The 21,499-nt window shown below is 41.4% G+C and overlaps 1 protein-coding gene across 1 annotated transcript in view; it reads right to left on the bottom strand.

The window, feature by feature from the left end:
- LOC311137087 (pleckstrin homology domain-containing family A member 5-like) overlaps positions 1-19,892 on the bottom strand; it is a gene marked incomplete at its 5' end in the record, with an annotated part of 210,062 nt that extends 190,170 nt beyond the window's left edge. Inside the window, 3 exons of the mRNA XM_084171419.1 lie at positions 14,675-14,732; positions 19,621-19,697; positions 19,801-19,892. Coding sequence (XP_084027545.1) covers positions 14,675-14,732; positions 19,621-19,697; positions 19,801-19,892 — 227 coding nt within the window. The remainder of the gene's footprint in view (positions 1-14,674; positions 14,733-19,620; positions 19,698-19,800) is intronic.
- Positions 19,893-21,499: the final 1,607 nt, after the last annotated feature.

Raw genomic sequence — 21,499 nt, 5'->3', positions numbered from 1 at the left:
TGTCCTTTAGTAGTGGTTTATTTGCAGCAATTTGACCACGAAGGCCTGATTCACGTAGTCTCCTCTGAACAGTTGATGTTGAGATGTGTCTGTTACTTGAACTCTGTGAAGCATTTATTTGGGCTGCAATCTGAGGTGCAGTTATTCTAATGAACTTATCCTCTGCAGCAGAGGTAACTCTGGGTCTTCCTTCCCTGTGGCGGTCGTCTTGAGAGCCAGTTTCATCATAGTGCTTGATGGTTTTTGCAACTTTTCCGGATTGACTGACCTTCATGTCTTAAAGTAATGATGGACTGTCACTTCTCTTTGCTTATTTTAGTTGTTCTTGCCATAATATGGACTTGGTCTTTTACCAAATAGGGTTATCTTCTGTATACCACCCCTACCTTGTCACAACACAACTGATTAGCTCAAACGCATTAAGAAGGAAAGAAATTCAGCAAATTAACTTAACAAGACGCACCTGTTAATTGAAATGCATTCCAGGTGACTACCTCATGAAGCTGATTGGGAGAATGCCAAGAGTGTGCAAAGCTGTCATCAAGGCAAAGGGTGGCTACTTTGAAGAATCTCAAATATATGTTTAACACTTTTTGGGTTACTACATGATTCCATATGGGTTATTGCATAGTTTTGATGTCTTCACTATTATTCTAGAATGAAGAAAATAGTAAAAATAAAGAAAAACACTGGAATGAGTAGGTGTGTCCAAACTTTTGACTGGTACTGTATATATACACACACCATGTTTAAGTTTGAACAGGTCAGACTAAACCTACCTAATTCTGTTCTTCCCATCGACAATCATTGGTGAGCAGGCAAGAGGTGAGGCTGTAGGTTAGGGCTTTGCCAGAGCCCCATTGATGGTAATAGCAGTGTAGATCAGCTCCTGGCTCTTCATCAAAGATACTGGTCAGTCACAGACCCACACACACACACACACAGATTACATTATCAATGGTGGTTATGATCAGCCTGGTGGATCAGCCTTTAATTCACTTCACATATCATAAAATGTAACGTGAAATAGAATGGTGAACACAGCAATCAGGCTGGTTCCACCAGGCTAGGTTATGCCCTGGACATTATTTCTATTCATCTAAGAAGTAGAAAATAAGCAACAAATAATGTAAGTTTACATAAATTATGTTTTACAATTGGGTTACCAAATGTATCGAAGTAAGTGTACCTTCTGTATTTGTACAAATGATGAGCCTGTGAAAGCTGTTGCAGTTGACAGGTGAAGTTTGCTGGCCGGATACTTGCCAACATGTGGCTGATTGTTCCATTCTTAGGGAAGCTCACATCGAGGGCATGTCTGCATGATGCTGACAAGGGCCCCCTTGCTGGTCTTCCATATGCTGCATGTTTAGCTACAAATTAGACATCTCTCGAACAACTTTAGCAGGCAATCTTATGAGGTGATGTTGACTGGGTGGGCCTGTGACAGTGTGATACAATAGACAGCCAAGTGGTAAATTGCATTTTGTTCTACAGAAAGGACAAAACTTTTTACTAATGCATTTCACAACCTAAATGACTAATAGTTGCATTTGCTTGGCTGGGGAATTAGACTACTAGTTTATCAAACCGGGTATTTTTGAATTCAACTTTTCACATAACACTCGGGTCACTATCAGAGGCCTCATGATGGCGTGTCCTTTCATAGAAGTCGAGGGAGACTGGCAAAAACGGAGGAGGTGTCACAAGGGTACTTGTGTCGCATGACACTTTTATTCTGAGGTCTTGCCTGACAAGCTGTGAAAATAGCAAGCAAACAGTGAATGAACATTTCTGGACGTTGCTAAACCATTGCCATCACGTTGCTGGACATGTTATGATACCCACCTTTGTTCCTTCTGGTAGGTCCCGGCATCCATTCATGACAACGGGATCAATCTGGCACCCAACTGTGAACTTTGTTTAACAGAAAAACAGGGTCAACGATTGTCATCATCCTTCAATTATAGAAATAGTAATATAAGCTTGTTTGGAAGCTATTTCTAAGCTTTACAGATGTTGACTGACTGGCTCCAAAGAGTCAGGCTGGTGACGCTGTTACACTGTGCAACCAACTGTGACATGTTTTGCTATGGCCCTGGGTTGGTTTGAGTTTGTTGCTACTAGTTAGTATACTGTTGTAGTCAGACATGAGTTAGCTAGTACTACCATAGCGGCATCCAATATTTATTTGTGCCCTAGATATGGGTTGCACTTCGGAGGCTAATGTGACTATGGCAATACAATGACATTGCTGAAGTAGGCAAATAATTATTAGGAAACAACTTTGACATATTATGATGTCGTCAAATTTACTTTAGAGAGATGGAAATGTTGCTATTATTGTTACTGGCAAAGTTCGTCAAAAATAGCAAGCAATGCTAACGTTAGCTAGCCAAAATACGGTAGTCCCCTCAATCTTAGTTAGCTGGCTAAAGTTTTACTGCATCTAAAGTCAATCTGGCGGCATCACAATCATGACAAAAGGTTTTCTTACTAATTATTTGCCTTCTTTTGAAATGCTATCGTGTTTCCAAGCCAAATCCAAGTTGTCTTGAGGTAGGCTGACGTTAGCTAGCTAGGTGATAATGATTATCAAAATATACATGACCAGATACATAACCAGCAGTCTATGGTCTAGTTAGGGTAAGCGTACCTATTAAGCCCACGTACCCATTAAGCCCACTTCCATCTTTGGATTCAAAGAAAAAAAACGTTTCTGCTGTTTAATGTTTCAACCAATTCATCTGGTTGTTATATCCATTACAGTTTTTATTCTAAGCCAATCAGACGTTTTATTATTAGACAGTTATGTGTAAATTCCCACTAGTAGTCAATTTCAAAGCTGCAAAAAAAAACATTGGTGTTGAGGCAACCCTCAAATAAACACTTTTTTTTATACCTTCTCAGATAAGTCATCACACTAAAATTAAGTTATTTTACACTTTTGGGTGGGGGCATTGTCATATTGTTGTCCTTCATTCAGCCAGGTGATTCAGTTTGTTGGTCTTGGTCCACCACCTGTACCTTTGTAATACAACAGTAGAGATTGAGATTTGAAATAGGCTTTAGGAAGACCAGTTTAACTAATAAACAAGAATAGCAGTGCAGCAAATGTGAATCAGCTTTCAGATAATTCACTGAAAGTTGTGTGTGTTATGTCCTTTGTGTATGGCTTCTTATCCACAGAGGGCCAAGTGTGGGTGCAAAGTTTTTTTTTGTTTTTTTTTATACAACCCCGTTTTGAGTACTACTTCCATGATGAATAGTAACGATCAGTTTATTTGTAATAAATTTAGGGGAGATTAATAATCACATTTTACATAAGAAATGTCTGTTTGTAAAAATTTTAATTAATTAAAATAGATTATTTAAGAGGTGGGCTTATTTGGAACATTTGTCTTATTAAAAATGCTTGTAAATCATAAAACCTTGAGAGATTCATCTATACTTTTCTTACAAAAATTATGGCATTACATCTTAGAAATGTCTAAACTTAGATTTTGGTGGGCTTAATAGGTACTCTTACCCTACTGGTATACTCACCACCACTGAGGACCAACAAATTCCAATCACCTATTCGGCAAGAAAGGGTCCTTCGGCAGGGCTTGCAAAACCATAGTTGATCAATCCGTATAGTTAGGGCTTTTCAGTCTCAAACGGCCGTGACCTTTGAACGCGTTGGGGGCGATGAGACAACGAAGCACCATTCAATGAAGGGAAGCGAAGTGGGCGTAGGGGCGATTTCCATGTTCCTTGGCAAAAGGGGTAATGATTTGTTGAAAATTGTAATCCAAACCCAACCTTAATTTACTCGTTGTGACTTTGACTAGGCCATTCCAAAACTTCCAATATGTTGCTTTTTAGCAATTTTCATGTAGACTTGATTGTGTGTTTTGGATCATTGTCTTGCTGCATGACCCAGCTGCACTTCAGCTTCAGCTCACAGACGGATGGTCTGACATTCTCCTGTAGAATTCTCTGATACAGAGCAGAATTCATGGTTCCTTCTACTAAGGCAAGTCGTCCAGGTCCTGAGGCAGCAAAGCATCCCCAAACCATCACACCACCACCACGCTTGACCTTTGGTATGATGTTCTTACTGTGGAATGCAGAGTTTGGTTTTCGCCAGGCATTACTGGAACCATGTCGTTCAAAAAGTTATACTTTTGGATAATCTGTCCATAGAATGTTCTTCTAAGAGTCTTGATGATCATCCAGGTGCTTTTTGCCAAACTTTAGTCAACTTTTTGGACGAGATGGGTCCCACACAATCAAGTCTACATAAAAACTGCTAAAAAGCAACAAATTGGAAGTTTTGGAATGGCCTAGTCAAAGTCCAGACCTAATCCCAATTGAGATGTTGTGGCAGGACTTGAAATGAGCAGTTCATGCTTGAAAACCCACACGTCACTGAGTTAAAGCAGTTCTGCATGGAAGAGTGGGCCAAAATTCCTCCACAGCGACGTGAGAGACTGATCAACAACTACAGGAAGCATTTGGTTGGAGTCATTGCAGCTAAAAGGTGGCACAACCAGTTATTGAGTGTAAGGGGGCAATTACTTTTTCACACAGGGGAATTGGGTGTTGCATAACTTTGTTTATGAAATATGTAAATTGTTGTGTTATTTGTTCACGTATGTTCCCTTTATCTAATATTAGGTTTTGGTTAAAGATCTGATAACATTCAGTATCACAAATATGCACAAGTAGAGAAAATTTGAAAGGGGGCAAATACTTTTTCATAGCACTGTGTGTGTGTGTATATATATATATATAAATAATGGCCCTACAAATGTCTCTTGCACCTTGCAAGGCAGTAACAAACATTCCCTCAATCAGGGGAAATTAATTAGCCACCCAAAGTACAATAAGAACACAGGATAACAGAATGCCTCATCCTGTGTTAATTTCACGTTTTATTTATTTAGTCTAGTCTTAAGTCATTTTGACTAAAATATAATTAAGTCACATTTGTCATTTGAACAATGATTTAATTTAGTTGTGAAAATGATCAAAACAGTAGTCCATTTTATAGTCAACTAAATGCCCTTTCATTTTAGTTACATCACATTTGTATTGCCTCAACCTATAGTAAACATAAATCACTGACTTCCATGTGCAAACATAGCCTTGTCCTACCAACATATTTTTCTACATAACCTCCTATTCTCTTCCCAAAAGCAGAAATACGACAAACATAAACTACATGACCGAAAGTATGTGGACACCTACTCGAACATCTCATTCCAAAATCATGGGCATTAATATGGAGTTGGTCCCTACTTTGCTGCTATAACAGCCTCCTCTCTTCTCGGAAGGCTTTCCACTAGATGTTGGAACATTGCTACGGGGACTTGCTTCCATTCAGCCACAAGAACATTAGTGAGGTCGGGCACTGATGATGGGCGATTAGGCCTGGCTTGCAGTTGGCGTTCCAATTCATCCCAAAGGTGTTTGATGGGGTTGAGGTCAGGGCTCTGTGCAGGCCAGTCAAGTTCTTCCACACCGATCTCCACAAACCATTTCTGTATGGACCTCGCTTTGTGCACGGGGGCATTGGCATGCTGAAACAGGAAAGGGCCTTCCCCAAACTGTTGCCACAAAGTTGGAAGCGCTGAATCGTCTAGAATGTTGTTGTATGCTGTAGCATTAAGATTTCCCTTCACTGGAACTAAGGGGCCTAACCCGAACCATGAAAAAACAGCCCCAGACTATTATTCCTCCTCCACTTAACTTTACAGTTGGCACTATGCATGCGGGCAGCTAGCATTCTCCTGGCATCCACCAAACTCAGATGTCAGACTGCCAGATGGCGAAGCGTGATTCGTCACTCAAGAGAACGCATTTCCACTGCTCCCGAGACCAATGGCAGCGAGCTTTACACCACTCCAGCCGACGCTTGGCATTGCGCATGGTGATCTTAGTCTTGTGTGCGGCTGCTCGGCCATGGAAACCCATTTCATGAAGCTCATTGCTTCCAGAGGCAGTTTGGAAGTTGGTAGTGAGTGTTGCAACCGAGGACAGACAATTTTGACTGCCTTCAGCACTCGACGGTCCCGTTCTGTGAGCTTCTGTGGCTTACTACTTCGCAGCTGAGCCGTTGTTGTTCCTAGACGTTTCCACGTCACAATAACAGCACTTACTGTTGACCGGGGCAGCTCTAGCAAAGCAGAAATTTGACGAACTTACTTGTTGGAAAGGTGGCATATTATGACGGTGCCATGTTGAAAGTCACTGAGCTCGTCAGTAAGGCCATTCTACTGCCAATGTTTGTTTGTCTATGGATATTGCATGGCTGTGCTCATGATTTTATACACCTGTCAGCAACGGGTGTGGCTAAAATAGCCAAATCCACTAATTTGAAGAGTGTCCACATACTTTTGTGTGTGTGTATATATATATATATATATATATATATATATATATATATATATATATATATATATATATATATATATATATATATATATATATATATATATATATATATATATACACACACAGTGCCCTCCACTATTATTGGCACCCCTGTTTAAGATGTGGTCGAGGACTTCCAAAAATTCTCATTTAAAAAAAAACATAGAACCCAAATGCAAAAAAAGAGAAAAATCCAACCTTTTATTTAAGTACATTACTTTAGTGGTAAAAAAAAAAAAAACTTGAAATCATGTGTCCCACAATTATTGGCACCCCTAACAATTCCGCTGAAAATTTTAATTGATTTTTTTTTAAATATATTTTTCTGTAGTTGCTAAAGTTGGTCAGGGTATCTAGGAAATTTTAATTAGTAATTCATGACTTCCTGTTTCCCTGGGGTATAAATATGACGTGACACAGAGGCCTAATTCTCTTACCCATTTGTCAACATGGCAAAGACAAGAGAACACACCATTCAAGTAAGGCAGATTTGTGTCGACCTTCATAAGTCAGGCAATGGCTACAAGAAAATAGCCACTCGCCTTAACTTGCCCGTATCTACAGTCAGAGGAATCATTAAGAAGTTTAAAACAACTGGAACAGTGACAAACAAGGCTGGAAGAGGTCCCAAGTTTATCTTGCCACAACGCACAGTGAGGAGGATGGTAAGAGAAGTAAAAAAAAGTCCTAAGCTCACTGTCACAGAATTGCATCAAAGAGTGGCATCTTGGGGTCACAAAGTCTCCAAAACAACCATCAGACGCTCTCTACATGCCAACAAGCTATTTGGGAGGCATGCAAGGAAAAAGCCTTTTCTCACTAGCACTCACAAACGTAAACGTCTGGAGTTTGCTAAGCGGCACTGGGACTTCAACTGGGATCGTGTGCTTTGGTCAGATGAGACTAAGATTGAGCTTTTTGGCAACAAACACTAAGTGGGTCTGGCGTAAAACAAAAGATGAGTATGCCGAAAAGCACCTCATGCCCACCGTGAAGTATGGTGGAGGATCTGTGATGCTGTGGGCCTGTTTCTCTTCCAAAGGCCCTGGGAACCTTGTTAGGGTGCATGGCATTATGAACGCTTTGAACTACCAGGACATTTTAAATAAAAACCTGATGGCCTCTGCCAGAAAGCTGAAGATGGGTCGTCATTGGGTCTTTCAGCAGGATAATGATCCAAAACATGCGGCAAAATCTACACAAAAATGGTTCAGCAGTCACAAACTCAAGGTCCTCCCATGGCCATCTCAGTCCCCAGACCTCAACCCAATCGAAAACCTGTGGGGTGAGCTAAAGAGGAGAGTGCATAAGAGAAGACCCAGGACACTGGATGATCTAGAAAGATTGTGCAAAGAAGAATGGTCAAAGATCCCTCTCTCTGTGTTCTCCAATCTTGTGAAATGTTATAGGAGGAGATTAAGTGCTGTCTTGTTGGCAAAAGGGGGTTGTACAAAGTATTAACATCAGGGGTGCCAATAATTGTGGGACACATGACTTCAAATTTGTTTTTTTCCAAATGTGTGATATATTTTTTTTTTTTACACCAAAGTAATGTACTTAAATAAAAGGTTGGATTTTTCTCTTTTTTTGCATTTGGGTTCTATGTTGTTTTAAAAAAAATGAGAATTTTTGGAAGTCCTCGACCACATCTTAAACAGGGGTGCCAATAATTGTGGAGGGCACTGTATATATATATATATATCTTAAAGTAATGATGGACTGTCATTTCTCTTTGCTTATTTGAGCTGTTCTTGCCATAATATGGACTTGGTCTTTTACCAAATAAGGCCATCTTCTGTATACCCCCCCCCCTTTGTCACAACACAATTGATTGGCTCAAACGCATTAAAAAGGAAAGAAATTCCACAAATTAACCTTTAACAAGGCACACCTGTTAATTGAAATTTATTCCAGGTGACTACCTCATGAAGCTGGTTGAGAGAATGCCAAGTGTGTGCAACGCTGTTATCAAGGCAAAGGGTGGCTACTTTGAAGAATCAACAATTTTAAATATATTTTGAAAATTATTTTAACACTTTTTTGATTACTACATGATTCCATATGTGTTATTTCATAGTTTTGATGTTTTCACTATTATTATACAATGTAGAAAATATTGAAAAGAAAGAAAAACCCTGGAATGAGTAGGTGTCCAAACTTTTGACTGGTACTGTGTGTGTAATATATATATATATATATATATATATATATATATATATATATATATATTAGTCATTTAGCAGATGCTCTTATCCAGAGCGACTTACATACATTTTTTTTTTTTTTATCATACTGGCTCCCCGTGGGAATCGAACCCACAACCCTGGCGTTGCAAACACCATGCTCTACCAACTGAGCTACACGGGTCCGTACTCAAGAGAACGCCCTCGAAGAACGCACTCGAAGCATGGGAGTGTGGAGAGCGGTAGTATGCATATTGAGAAACAACCAGACAGTCATGAAACAAGAGGAAAGGAACACAACACAGGTCAGGGAGGGGAGAAAACCATCCATGATGTCAAATATGATGCTGAAGGAGATGGGAAGATACCACCATCTGACCCTTCTCAGGGTTAACCTCACACCATCATAATAGTTCAACAGGATCCTTTTTCACTTCAAAACACACAGGGAAACATGCTGAGGAAGACAAAGTGCTGCTAGTATGTCTTATTGGACAAGAGAGAAACATCCACCACATTCCCCTACTACTCACAACAACAACACACACCAGGGTTTCCATTAGGAAAATGTGGCACCTGCAGTGGCGATTTTAGCATGTCAATCTTGGCAGGGCAAAATAAATAAAAGTGGGATGCATGCCAGCAAAGCCACTACACAACACTAAACAATACATTAATTGCACTATAACTGTGACAAACGGTGCCCACAAACTGTTAGGGCCTACATGTCCAAACAGCAGTTCCAACACCTTACCACTGCTACACCCGGCTATCAGCGGAGCCTTGTCTGGCTGCGAAACATCTCATTCAGCCTCATTTACTACCTTTAAAAAAAAAACATAGCTTATATGGCTGACTTGATTAAACAAATGTGGTTTCTACTGACAATGAGATGTACAGTCATGGTCAAAAGTTGACAATGACACAAGTATTGGTCTTCACAAAGTTTGCTGCTTCAATGTTATGAGATATTTTTGTCAGATGTTACTATGGTATACTGAAGTATAATTACAAGCATTCCATAAGTGTCAAAGGCTTTTATTGACAATTACATTACATTTATGCAAAGAGTCAATATTTGCAGTGTTGACACTTCTATTTCAAGACCTCTGCAATCCGCCCTGGCATGCTGTCAAATAACTTCTGGGCCACATCCTGACTGATGGCAGCCCATTCTTGCATAATCAATGCTTGGAGTTTGTGGGTTTTTGTTTGTCCACCCTCCTCTTGAGGATTGACCACAAGTTCTCAATGGGATTAAGGTCTGGGGAGTTTCCTGGCCATGGACCCACAATGTCGATGTTTTGTTCCCCGAGCCACTTAGTTATCACTTTTGCCTTATGGCAAGGTGCTCCATCATGCTGGAAAAGGCATTGGTCATCACAAAACTGTTCTTGGATGGTTGGGAGAAGTTGCTCTCGGAGGATGTGTTGGTACCATTCTTTATTCATGGCTGTGTTCTTAGGCAAAATTGTGAGTGAGCCCACTCACTTGGCTGAGAAGCAACCCCACACATGAATGGTCTCAGGATGCTTTACTGTTGGAATGACACAGGACTGATGGTAGCTTTTTTCTGGATGCCCCAAACAATTGGAAAGGGAATTCAGAGAAAATGACTTTACCCCAGTCCTCAGCAGTCCAATCCCTGTACCTTTTGCAGAATATCAGTCTGTCCCTGATGTTTTTCCTGGAGAGACGTCGCTTCCTCGCTGCCCTTCTTGACACCAGGCCATCCTCCAAAAGTCTTCGCCTCACTGTGCTTGCAGATGCACTCACACCTGCCTGCTGCCATTCCTGAGCAAGCTCTTCACTGGTGGTGCCCCGATCCCGCAGCTGAATCAACTTTAGGAGACGGTCCTGGCCCTTGCTGGACCTTCTTGGGCGCCCAGAAGCTCTCTCTCCTTGAAGTTCTTGATGATCCGATAAATGGTTGATTTAGGTGCAATCTTACTAGCAGCAATATCCTTGCCTGTGAAGCCCTTTTTGTGCAAAGCAATGATGATGGCACGTGTTTCCTTGCAGGTAACCATGGTTAACAGAGGAAGAACAATGATTTGTTCCACCCTCCTTTTAAAGCTTCCAGTCTGTTATTCCACTCAATCAGCATGACAGAGTGATCTCCAGCCTTGTCCTTGTCAACACTCTCACCTGTGTTAACGAGAGAATCACTGACATGATGGCAACTTGTCCTTTTGTGGCAGGGCTGAAATGCAGTGGAAATGTTTTTTGTTGGATTAAGTTCATTTTCATGGCAAAGAGGGACTTTGCAATTAATTGCAATTCCTCTGATCACTCTTCATGACATTCTGGAGTATATGCAAATTGCCATCATCAAAACGGAGGCAGCAGACTTTGTGAAAATTAGTATTTGTGTCATTCTCAAAACTTTTGACCACGACTGTACAAACTTTCGCATAAGGGGACGACAAGCGGATAAGAGGCAATCCATAATTTCGATTAAGACGTTAATGAGCGACCTACGACGGACGTAGTCAATTTAAGTATTTGTTCTGCACAGCAACAGAATTCAGAACATGGGCCGTTCTTACAGTGTTCTCCCTGTACACCAAGTCAGAACCATAGGATAAATAAAGGCCGCATTTAAGCAGACAATGAACGCTCTTACAATATTCGATGATTACATTTCTCTAAAAACAGTTTATAGGCTACATGTGCACCACCAAGTTAGAACAATAGGCGAAATTAAGAGGGGTAAATAGACCAAATTATTAAAGTGAGGCACATTGAACGCCGTTTGGGTCTTTGCGTGTCAAAAAAGATACGCGTCATACTATTTGACGCGTTAAATAAGCTTTTAATGACACGTCAAATAACACAATTATTTTATAGAATGTTGTGTGTGCTGAATTTGCACGAGCAAGCCAAGCGCACAAAAAAATGCAAACAAGCACACACCGGCCACGAACGATGTGTTTACAATACCGCGTTGGTGAAAATAGACCAAAATGATTAGGGTAGGGCACATGGACTACTAACAGCTTACTACACAACATACACTTAGTATTACTTTCTTAGCTACAGTATACATATCTCCCTTGTATATTACGTCATTTATGCAGCAGCATACAATACATTTTTGGACTCACCTAGGCGGTCCTTTGTGGGCAAATTTTGTCATCAAACTTTGTCATCAAAGTCTGGCATTCTCTGGATTTATGGTGGGAACTCGGGGAAAAGAACACAGCCACTCCACTGAATAGCAGGCTAGTGATTGTTTTGCAATGCTTGCAGTTAGCCACTGATTCCTTCCAAACCACTCATTGTTGAATTTGCGATTTCCAACTTGTTGTCTAATGTTTATGTCCAATGACCGATGAGCACTGATACGTTTTATCTATAATTTCTCTTCATCATTTGTCTTCATATGACAAGGATTAAAAAGGATTTGCCAGTAGATTGTCGACTTGATTCATGATGATGACTGCTAGCTAAGATTTTGAAAGTAAGACGTTGACATGATCAGTCCAATCAAAGCTACTGTACATATAACGTGATTTGACGTCATTTTATCTGTGGCCAATGACCTTGAGCCTTCTTGGAAGGGCACTTCTAATGTAACTCTTTTCAATGTCTACGCTTACTAAGGACTTAGACTTGGCGGTGACGTAGTGTCCCCATGACTGACAGAACACTTAGCCAATTACGGCGCAATGCTCCTATTTTCTGCTGGCTTGCCCCACCACCACAGAAAGCACTGAGCTAGGCTGAAACACCTGCATTTTGGAGCTGCCTTACTCAAGAAAACAAAAAAAAGAGACCATGTTTGTATGCAGCATTAACTATCTTTTTTTACATTGTTTGCAAACTGATATGTGACACGTATTAATTCCAAAATAACATGCAAAACAGGCAAGCTCCCTCCCCCAAATGTGGGGCTCAAAACATGCCCTGAATGACGGGTCGCCACTGGGCACCTGGACATTTGACCAGCAGCATTTTAATTTACCGGACATCTGAGAAATTTACCAGACCCATTGTGTGCGTAATCTGATTAAGGCGTCCACCCATGGTGCTCAGAACAACAGAAATCACATTTAGATTATGGTAATTCATCTTAACAGAACATGCAAGTCGAGGATGCAACGATGTGCGGTTCGTCTTACCTAATTCCGATGCCCACATTTAGGCTACTTTTCCTCAGCCAACAAGACGAGTAACGAACAGCAAAAGCACTAGCCTATGTCAATCTACTATTCCCCCAGAGTAGAAAAGTTTACCTATTCTATTTGTCAGCTTGTCAAGAAAGAAATAGACTATTCCAAACAGACTGACAGTTGTGGGAGGATGGATCCCAAATTCATACAACCAGTAGGCCTAGGCTACATAAAAATGTTAAGGCAGTAAGTCTGATGCAACAGATTATAACGTTTAGCTTAAAATGTTGATAAACTATTATTTCTTCACATTATAAGCAGGGTTTGAAATTAACACCTGCCAAATGCGGGTGGAAATTTCCATTTCACCAGCCACGTTGGCAGGTGGTCACACAGAGCATTTGGGAAACGTAAATTTTTTTAATCCAAAGGCCGCATTGGTCGAATTGACAAGGAAGGCTACTGAAGTGTGACTTTGACCTTGCATTTCTTGGCCAGTTATATCTTATTGTTCACACGCTAGGTGGTCTTTCAATGTTAGTTGCAGCAAACTCAAAACTATATGCTGCTAGGAAGACATCTCAGTTGGATAATTATTTCATCTCAGACAAGCGAGTGCCCAAGTTACCGCGGTAATGGCCCATCCCTTAAAAGGGGCAATTGAACATTTGTCTCCCCTAATGATTGTGCATGTAAGTAAGCAGCCTTGCAGGTGCCTTGGCTTGTGCGAGCCGGAACGGCTCATTGGGCAGGAGCCTAAATGCTGTTTCTGTAGCCTGAGGCAGCTTGATGTACAAGTACACCCCCTGGACAGGAAAGTAGTCTATCGCAGGGCCTTACCCCCAATCAATCTCCTTAATGGTGAGTGCCAAGCGGAGATGCATCAGGTCCCATTTTTACAGTCTTTGGTATGAATCTGCCATTGATTGAACTCACAACATTACAATCTCAGGGCAGACACTAACCACAAGGTCACTGAGTTGGTCCTTGATTAAGCATGGATCACTCCTAAAAACTTTTATTAATTAACTTCTATTAGTCATTTCTTCAGTAAAACACATACTTTAATTGTTCTCCTAGATTGATTTGTGTGCTACTACATTTCTACTTAGGAGCACATCATGTACTCCTTGTAATAAATGTCAGCGTAGAGCCCTGAACCATAATAATAAATCAGCCATATCACTCAGCCTTTTGTGGCAGGGTAGGCACTTTGTTGATTGCTAATGTTCAGTTGTAGAACTGTTTATCTAAATGATTTTATTTTTTTACATACATTGGTTAAAAGACACAGGTCACAAAAATGCAATGAAATTAAGCAATATACCCCATTACTTCTTACTAGTAATACATTTCTTGTTTTAGAAAAACAGAAAGCATGCTCATCTGTTGTTTGATAGTTTTTTTGGTTTAATTATGGCACAAAAAATATTTGATCTACCTGCCACAGCGGCTGGTGGACCAAAAAGTTAATTTCTCACCCTCGTTATAAGCGCAGCAATGCGCACAAGACCGTAGGTTACACGCAAAGGTTCGTTCCATAATGCAATTAGCTGGAAAACACTTGTGTTCAAACCATGCATACACAGGGATTGCTGATATAATGTGAGCATAACCAAACAAACATTTCATCCCAGCTTGGATATAAAGCTTAACTAAGGGAGCGGTTGGCTGACGTTGGATACTACTGACTGAGGGTTAGACAAACCCCTAACAAGTGGGCTGAAGCCTATTCACAACTGAGAGCCACAATAAACAGTTTGTGTTAGACAGTGACAGTGTGTGTATGACTTGCTCTGAAGCTTGGGCAACCCGGTCTTCATGCACTTATGAGTAAAGCTGACATCAGGGTGGTTATGGGGATATACACGTGTCAGTTTTGAATTCCCAGCACAGCATGAACTGAAGACCTGGATTTGAAAGAGGGGAAGGTTGTAATGTGAAATTCTGACTCACTTTATGAAGCACCGAGCCCCCTCAAATGTAAATCCTTCCTCCCATCCAGTCGGTAAATCTATAGGGAGAAACACAAATACACAAGATAAACAAATAGCAGCACAACAGACGGGACACATCGGAGTCACGGAGTGTAAGCCAATGAACTAACAAGATGCCAGCTGTCAAAATGCGTGCCATGCAGTGGCGGCTGGTGAAAAATATTCTCGGTGGGGCTGTGCCATACTTTTTTTTTCCTGTAACCATCGCGATATATTTTAACACAAACTGCAGGACAGCAGTGCTCAGTGAAACATTCAGTAATTATTTAATGCCAATATTAAAAAGTTGAGGCATTCTTACACAAAAACATATTACACAAACCCAAGCCTTTCATTTGCATTTAAAGTGAACTTTTCACCATTGGTAGTAAACAGGCAACGCAACAGGCATGCTGTCAGAACAGAGTGGAAAGTGGACAATAACATGAAATTATTATAAAGTTTATAGGAAATCTTACACTGTATAAAAGGATGTATAATATAGAAATGGATATCAAGTGGATGAACTCAAACCTTTGACTGGAAGAATAGCATACAGTATTTTATGATCATACTAAATGTGACTAATTGTTAATGTGCTCCAGAACTGCAACAATTAATTGATACAAAACAACATATATACAGTAATATTAGCAAAGACACTATTAAGACTTTCTAGAGTACCATATAACTGGATTTTTTATGCTAAGGTCAACTATATACAAAGAAACATGCGGCCAGAGCTGCTCTGTGTGTGTGTGTCTGTCATCTTATTTGTACAGGAATTTTGCCCGTCTGTCCTTCTGAGTGGCAAACCTCTCAATGACCCTTTGATTAAAGTCAGGAATGTCCCTGACAAGTTTCTTCTCCATGGAGAGCATGGCCAGAGCGTTCAGGCGATCCTGTGTCATGCTGTTTCTCAGGAAGGTCTTGATCCTTTTCAGTGTAGAGAAGCACCTTTCTGACTCAGCAGTTGTCATGGGTGTGGTGATGAGGATCTTGAGGAGGCTGGCAGTCTCTGTGAAAGTGCTCTGAAGGTTGTTCTCCATGAAGAACTGGTACAGGGGCACTGCACCACTACAAGCCTTGAACTCACTGTTCTCATAGATGAGGGACAGTTCGGTTTTGAGCTTGGCCTTGTTCAACATGGGGTACGCCTCCACGGTTGTTTCAAGCGCTGTATCGGGGAACTTCACACTGTGTTGTGGGAACAACTCTCCGTGCAATAGTGTTGCGCTGATGAGGTGCTGGGTGAAGGAGAACCTCTCTTTGGCATGACTCAGGATGGTATCACATACCTGTAAAAGATACATCATCAGCTTTAATTTGCAATTAAGCTATTTTGATGCAAGTGATCCTGACTGACACATGCCTATGTCCAACTCAAGTATATGATTACCAAGGTGCTGATTGTTCAGGGTTTTGGCTACATACTACCAGGCCTGAAAAAAGTTCTAGGGGGAAACACTGACAATTGCATCACAACTTACCTCTATAGCCAACCTCTGTTGTTCTCCTGGTCCCAGCATCCTCCGTCGCTTGATGGGCTGTTGCTGCTCGTCAGATGCGCTGTCCCCACACAAAGAGGGAATTGAGGCCCTGGGTCCAAAAAATAAAGTTTAATTTGATAACTTGCAACCAGACTTCTTAACTCACTGTAATTCCCCCTCAACACACAACCAGTGACTTATATATATATATATATATATATATATAGACAGACAGACAGACAGATAGTGTGTATATACACACAAACTATGTCTAGTAACTGCTTTTAACCTGTGATGTACATAATTAACTGATGTTATTACGTTTTAAAGCCTTTTTCTATTACATTTGTGAGAGGGATGCAACATCATTTTGTTCTGCTGTGCACTTAGCAATAAAGTTAATCTTCAATAACAACTAGGCCTCTTCTAGAAATTGACCTGGTGGACACCTGAATAATTATTACAAACTGTGTAGTACTTTCCTGCATTATTATCAACGTCTGATTGTGTCTTCTCTTTCCTTTTAAAATACTAAAACAAATATAATTGTGACGGCTCTATGATAATCACTCACTTTGATGACCAGACACATTTAGGCTTTTAAACTGTTGTAAGTGAACTATTCATCTTTCTAACAACATCTTTATCAGCCAATAGTAAATATAGTTATTTACCTGATTGTTAGCATGCTGTCTGTGAACCTCTGGACAAGTGCTTTAATGAAGACAGGGTCGATGTTCCTCTTCTGCAGCTGGCTGAAAAGCATGTCCACATTTGGCATGATCTTGTGGAACAGTGCCAGGAAAAAACAGAAAGCCTCGTCTTCGAGCATCCTCACAAAGCCCCCCGCCTCTCTGACAGTCGGGGCATCAAAGTTCCCAGAGTCTCTGATGGTCTGGAAACACGTTAGGAGGTCATCCCTGTACTCGTACACAGTGTTTACAGCGCGACTGTGGAAGTTCCACCGTGTTGTAGAGGCTCTGGGGAGTCTATGCGCAACCACTTCGTCAAGCACGGTGGTTCGCTTGGGAGACCTGGAGAAGAAAGCAGAAAATCCTGCAAGGTCGGAAAAGAAAGTGCCGATCCTGGGGATGCGTGAAGTAGCCTGCTGCATGATGAGGTTCAGCTGATGTGCATAGCAGTGGACGTAGTGCGCATTTTCGTACACATCCACTATTTTACGCTGCACTCCGCCGGTGGCTCCCCTCATCACACTTGCTCCGTCGTAAGCCTGGGCAATAAGTTTGGCCTTTTGTCCATGTGAGAGTATGGTGCTGAGCCTCTCCAGCAGCGCTGTAGCGATGGTGTCGGCGGTTGCGTTCTCGATCAAAATGAACTCGAAAAAACGCTCTTGGACGTTACTTTTAGCATCGATGTAGCGTATCACAAGCACCAACTGGCAGTGGGTGGAAACGTCAGTCGTCTCGTCAGCTTGAATGGCGATAAAATCAGCACTCTTTACTTCCTCCAGGATGTAATCCTTAAGCACTGACAGCATACAGTCCAACAGCTCGTTCTGTATCGTCTTTGACGTGCCCTTAAAAACGGTAGCTGTCTTCAGGTGCTCCTCCAGCACACTGTCGAGGGAGGCAACAAAATCCACTAAGCCCCGGAAAATGCCGGGGTTGTCCGAGGAGTCAGTCTCCTCGTGCCCACGCAAGGCCAACTCAAAAGCCCCACAGAACTTCACACAATCGATAATTTTGGATAGAATGTGCCTGTTTTTATCCACCTCCTCATTGTGTTTCCTCACCGCAATCCTGTGGCCGTCATCTAGCTGCGTAGCAATGTTCACCCTTCCTAATACAGCTAGCTTTACAGAGTTGTCCATGTGTGCCCTGGTGTTCTCATGTTTCTTTACCTTCTCTGACAGGTGCTTCATATCCCTCACTCCGGTACCTGTCCATGCTGAATCTGACCCCGTCGTTTTAAAAAGCAAGCACGGAAAGCAAAATAAAGCATTAGCATCAGTGCACCCAGCTAGCCAAGCCTTCCTGGTGTACCAGCTACGGGAGAAGCCGCGCATATACTGCTTCCCTTTCTCGCTAGCCTGCTGTCTGATTGAGAGGTCAGGTTGATCTGGGCCCAGCTCTTTCACCCGAACTTTCTCTGACAAAGTTCTCCTCTCAAACGGATCTTGGAGGAGAGATTTCACCGAGTTAGGGTTGGGTCTTGGAGGAGTAACGTTTGCGCTCGCCATTGTCGTCTAGTAAAAATGGCGCCACTGGAGCCCGGTCCTTATTTTATCAGGGGCGAGCTTGGGGCGATAAAATAATCGCCCTCCTTGGATTCGATTTAAGATCGCTGATTGGCTACATTTTATGTCATACATTCATATCTTAAATTAGCAATTGGCTTAACTGCTACGTAGACCCGCCTCCTCGGGGCACTTTCTGTATCGCCCAGAGCTGACGAGGCGTTTGACAGGCAGAGGAAAGGTTGCGAATATGATTTTCTATCATATCTTACACATATTACTGTGTGCATTCCATATTTCAAACACACAAATATTGACATACTGATGTTTTTATTATTATTATTATTATTTTTATTTATTTTTTATTTTTTTAAATAATTTTATTTAAGGGGGCGGCGCCCTAGCGCCCTCTATCGGCCAGCCGCCACTGGTGCCATGATTTGTAGCGTGCAGCGACCTTTAATGAAAAGAAAGTATGTTAGATCTGCAGTGTCAGTGGCATTGGTTGGGCTCGCTAGCTGGTCACAGAATCGAATGTGTTGCGCTTCCATACCTGCATTATTATTTTTTTTCAGCACTGTTCTAAATGGACTGAAACACAACGAGTCCTACCTGAAACGTTTACCTTTTTATATTAGAAAATGGGATTGTTAGTTACTGTTGTTCGAATAAATAAATAAAACGACCTCGGTGTCGCCTACAACCTGGTGGCTAGTTTATGGATCAGTACAGTCATCATCAGCTACTAATGTTCAGCAGCTGCTGGCTACCTGTCAAATCACACAGCTAGCTAACAGCCAACGTGGGCTAACTAACATGCTAGATAGCTATATCAATTAAATTGATACAGTGTAGCTAAAGCTCAAGGGAAGAATAAAACATGAATTTGTTATTTGAAGAGACGTCGACCAAAACAGTTGAAAACATGAGTAACCGTAATGTATCTTTACCAAGTGTCCCTAACCTGACTGTGTTTTGGTTAGCTAGGTACAGTAAGTTAGTTAGCTAGTTAAAGATGAGGACTCGTGATGCCAACTTGAGAACGTTCAACGTGTGTGGGCAAGAAGACCACGCTGACGAGACCAAACCGAAACGCGAACCAACGCTCACACACATCAAAGCTAAAAACCCTTTTGGCTCTGTGGTTGTATTTCGTTTAAAACCAACGCTACTGTTATATGGTAAATTACACAAAGATTGAGTGGTGGCATATGGGCAGAAACTTGGTGTAATCCTTACCTGGAGTTTTTCTATGGCCAGTTATAACTGCCTCTCCACTGACTGGATGCAACCAGGTTGTACTCTTTGCTTCTTCGCTGTTGGTGAGAAAGGGAAAATGTGAAAACTCATCGCATGTGGTGTGTATCCGAGTTAGAATCATACAAATACATCCACGAATAATATCCAATAGAGTATTACTTGATGAAGAAGACACGTCCATCTCGAGTGACTCCATAACGCCATGAAGAGTGGAGACAAGAGATCCACTCCGGGTCTAGATCAGCCGCCATAGCTGGCTTGCTGGCTAATACAGTACGATTAAATAGAAGCTGCGACGCGTATTGTCTCCTTTCTTACCGCGCTTGTACACGGAAACCTTGGCAACGACTGAGTGTGAGACAAAAAAAAAAAAGGAAACCAAACCTCTGAGGGGTGGGAACGCGCTACATTTCTCGGGTGTGTGAATGATTTTACATTTACATTTTAGTCATTTAGCAGACACTCTTATCCAGAGCGACTTAAAAGTTAGTGAGTGCATACATTTTCATACTGGCCCCCCGTGAGAATCGAACCCACAATCCTGACGTTGCAAGCGCCATGCTCTACCAACTGAGCTACACGGGACCAATACAATACCACATAGTTTTGGCAATACTGTATTTTCTATTCCCAAAAGTCATGAAAAAAAAAGTGTTCACTAAGGATTTGGACTTTGCAAGTACCATAACATGCTGACTAGACATGTTGATTTTGTCCATACACCACATGCATCAGGACACACAGGTTGCAATATCAAAACAAACTCTGAACCAACTATATTAATTTGGGGCCAGGGCAAAACACATAAAACATTCATGGCCATTTAGCTAGCTAACTTGCTGTTGCTAGCTAATTTGTCCTGGGATTTAAACATTGGGTTGTTATTTACCTTAAATACACAAGGTCCTTTTTTTCTGGATCTTTGTAGAATTTTGACCCATTGAGTCATACAGATAAAACGGGAACCCTAGTTAGTTTCTAGTAATCTCGCCTCCTTCAGTCTTCTTCTTGTGGACATCAATTCATCTTTTAATCACCCACGTGGGTATATGCTCTTAAAAACCAATGAGGGGATGGGAGAGGCAGGACTTGCAGAGAGTTCTAGTTTAGCGCCTTGGTTACGCATACGCTCATTGGATAAAATTATTGAATAACATGACTGCATTCCAAACACTTTAAAGACACATCCTTTCCCCTCAGCCCTCAAATTAAGTGGACACTGTTGATGACGTCTAACGAGTTGACACTTGCAGGACAAAGGGGTGAGAGAAGAATTAATTAATTTTAAATGGACAGCTCTTGCTCGGGAATGTGTCACTGTTAGTCCCACGGTTGTGTTTTCAGTCATCATGGAACCACCGGTAGCTGTTGTGTGTGTATTATATGAGCTACAGTCAATTATGATTGCATTTAATATCTTGGCTAGAAGACAACGCACAACGAATGTTAGCTATCCGACGATATCAGGTAAATCGAAAATTGCAATGTATAAGTGTGATGTCAAGAAAAAGTTTCCAAAAACAAACCAAACAAAAACATCAACTTTTATGACACGTGTTTGAGCTGTCATGCATAAGTAGCACAATTTCTAAATTATTTACATTTGTTTTTACTTACACTTGTATGTTGACTTCTCCATATTAATGTTCGTTTTAAGTTTTGGCTGACTTTTCTTAGCAAATGTACAATCATCGTGAATTGAATTATGGGGCTTGTACACTCGCAAACTTGATCAGAAATTAGGGTTGAGGGGCTTAAATTGACAACTTCCTTTGCTTGGCTAATAATTTGGACCGACGGCAAAGATGGCCGCGGGGATTCCCCCTAGGCCAGAAGGCGAGAGTAAGTGGAGGAGGGT

This window comes from Coregonus lavaretus (assembly GCF_964263955.1).
Source record: "Coregonus lavaretus genome assembly, chromosome: 11".
NCBI classification, from domain to species: Eukaryota; Metazoa; Chordata; class Actinopteri; order Salmoniformes; family Salmonidae; genus Coregonus; species Coregonus lavaretus.
The sequence above is the reverse complement of the archived record's forward strand: the minus strand, read 5'-3'. Positions and strand labels throughout refer to the sequence as shown.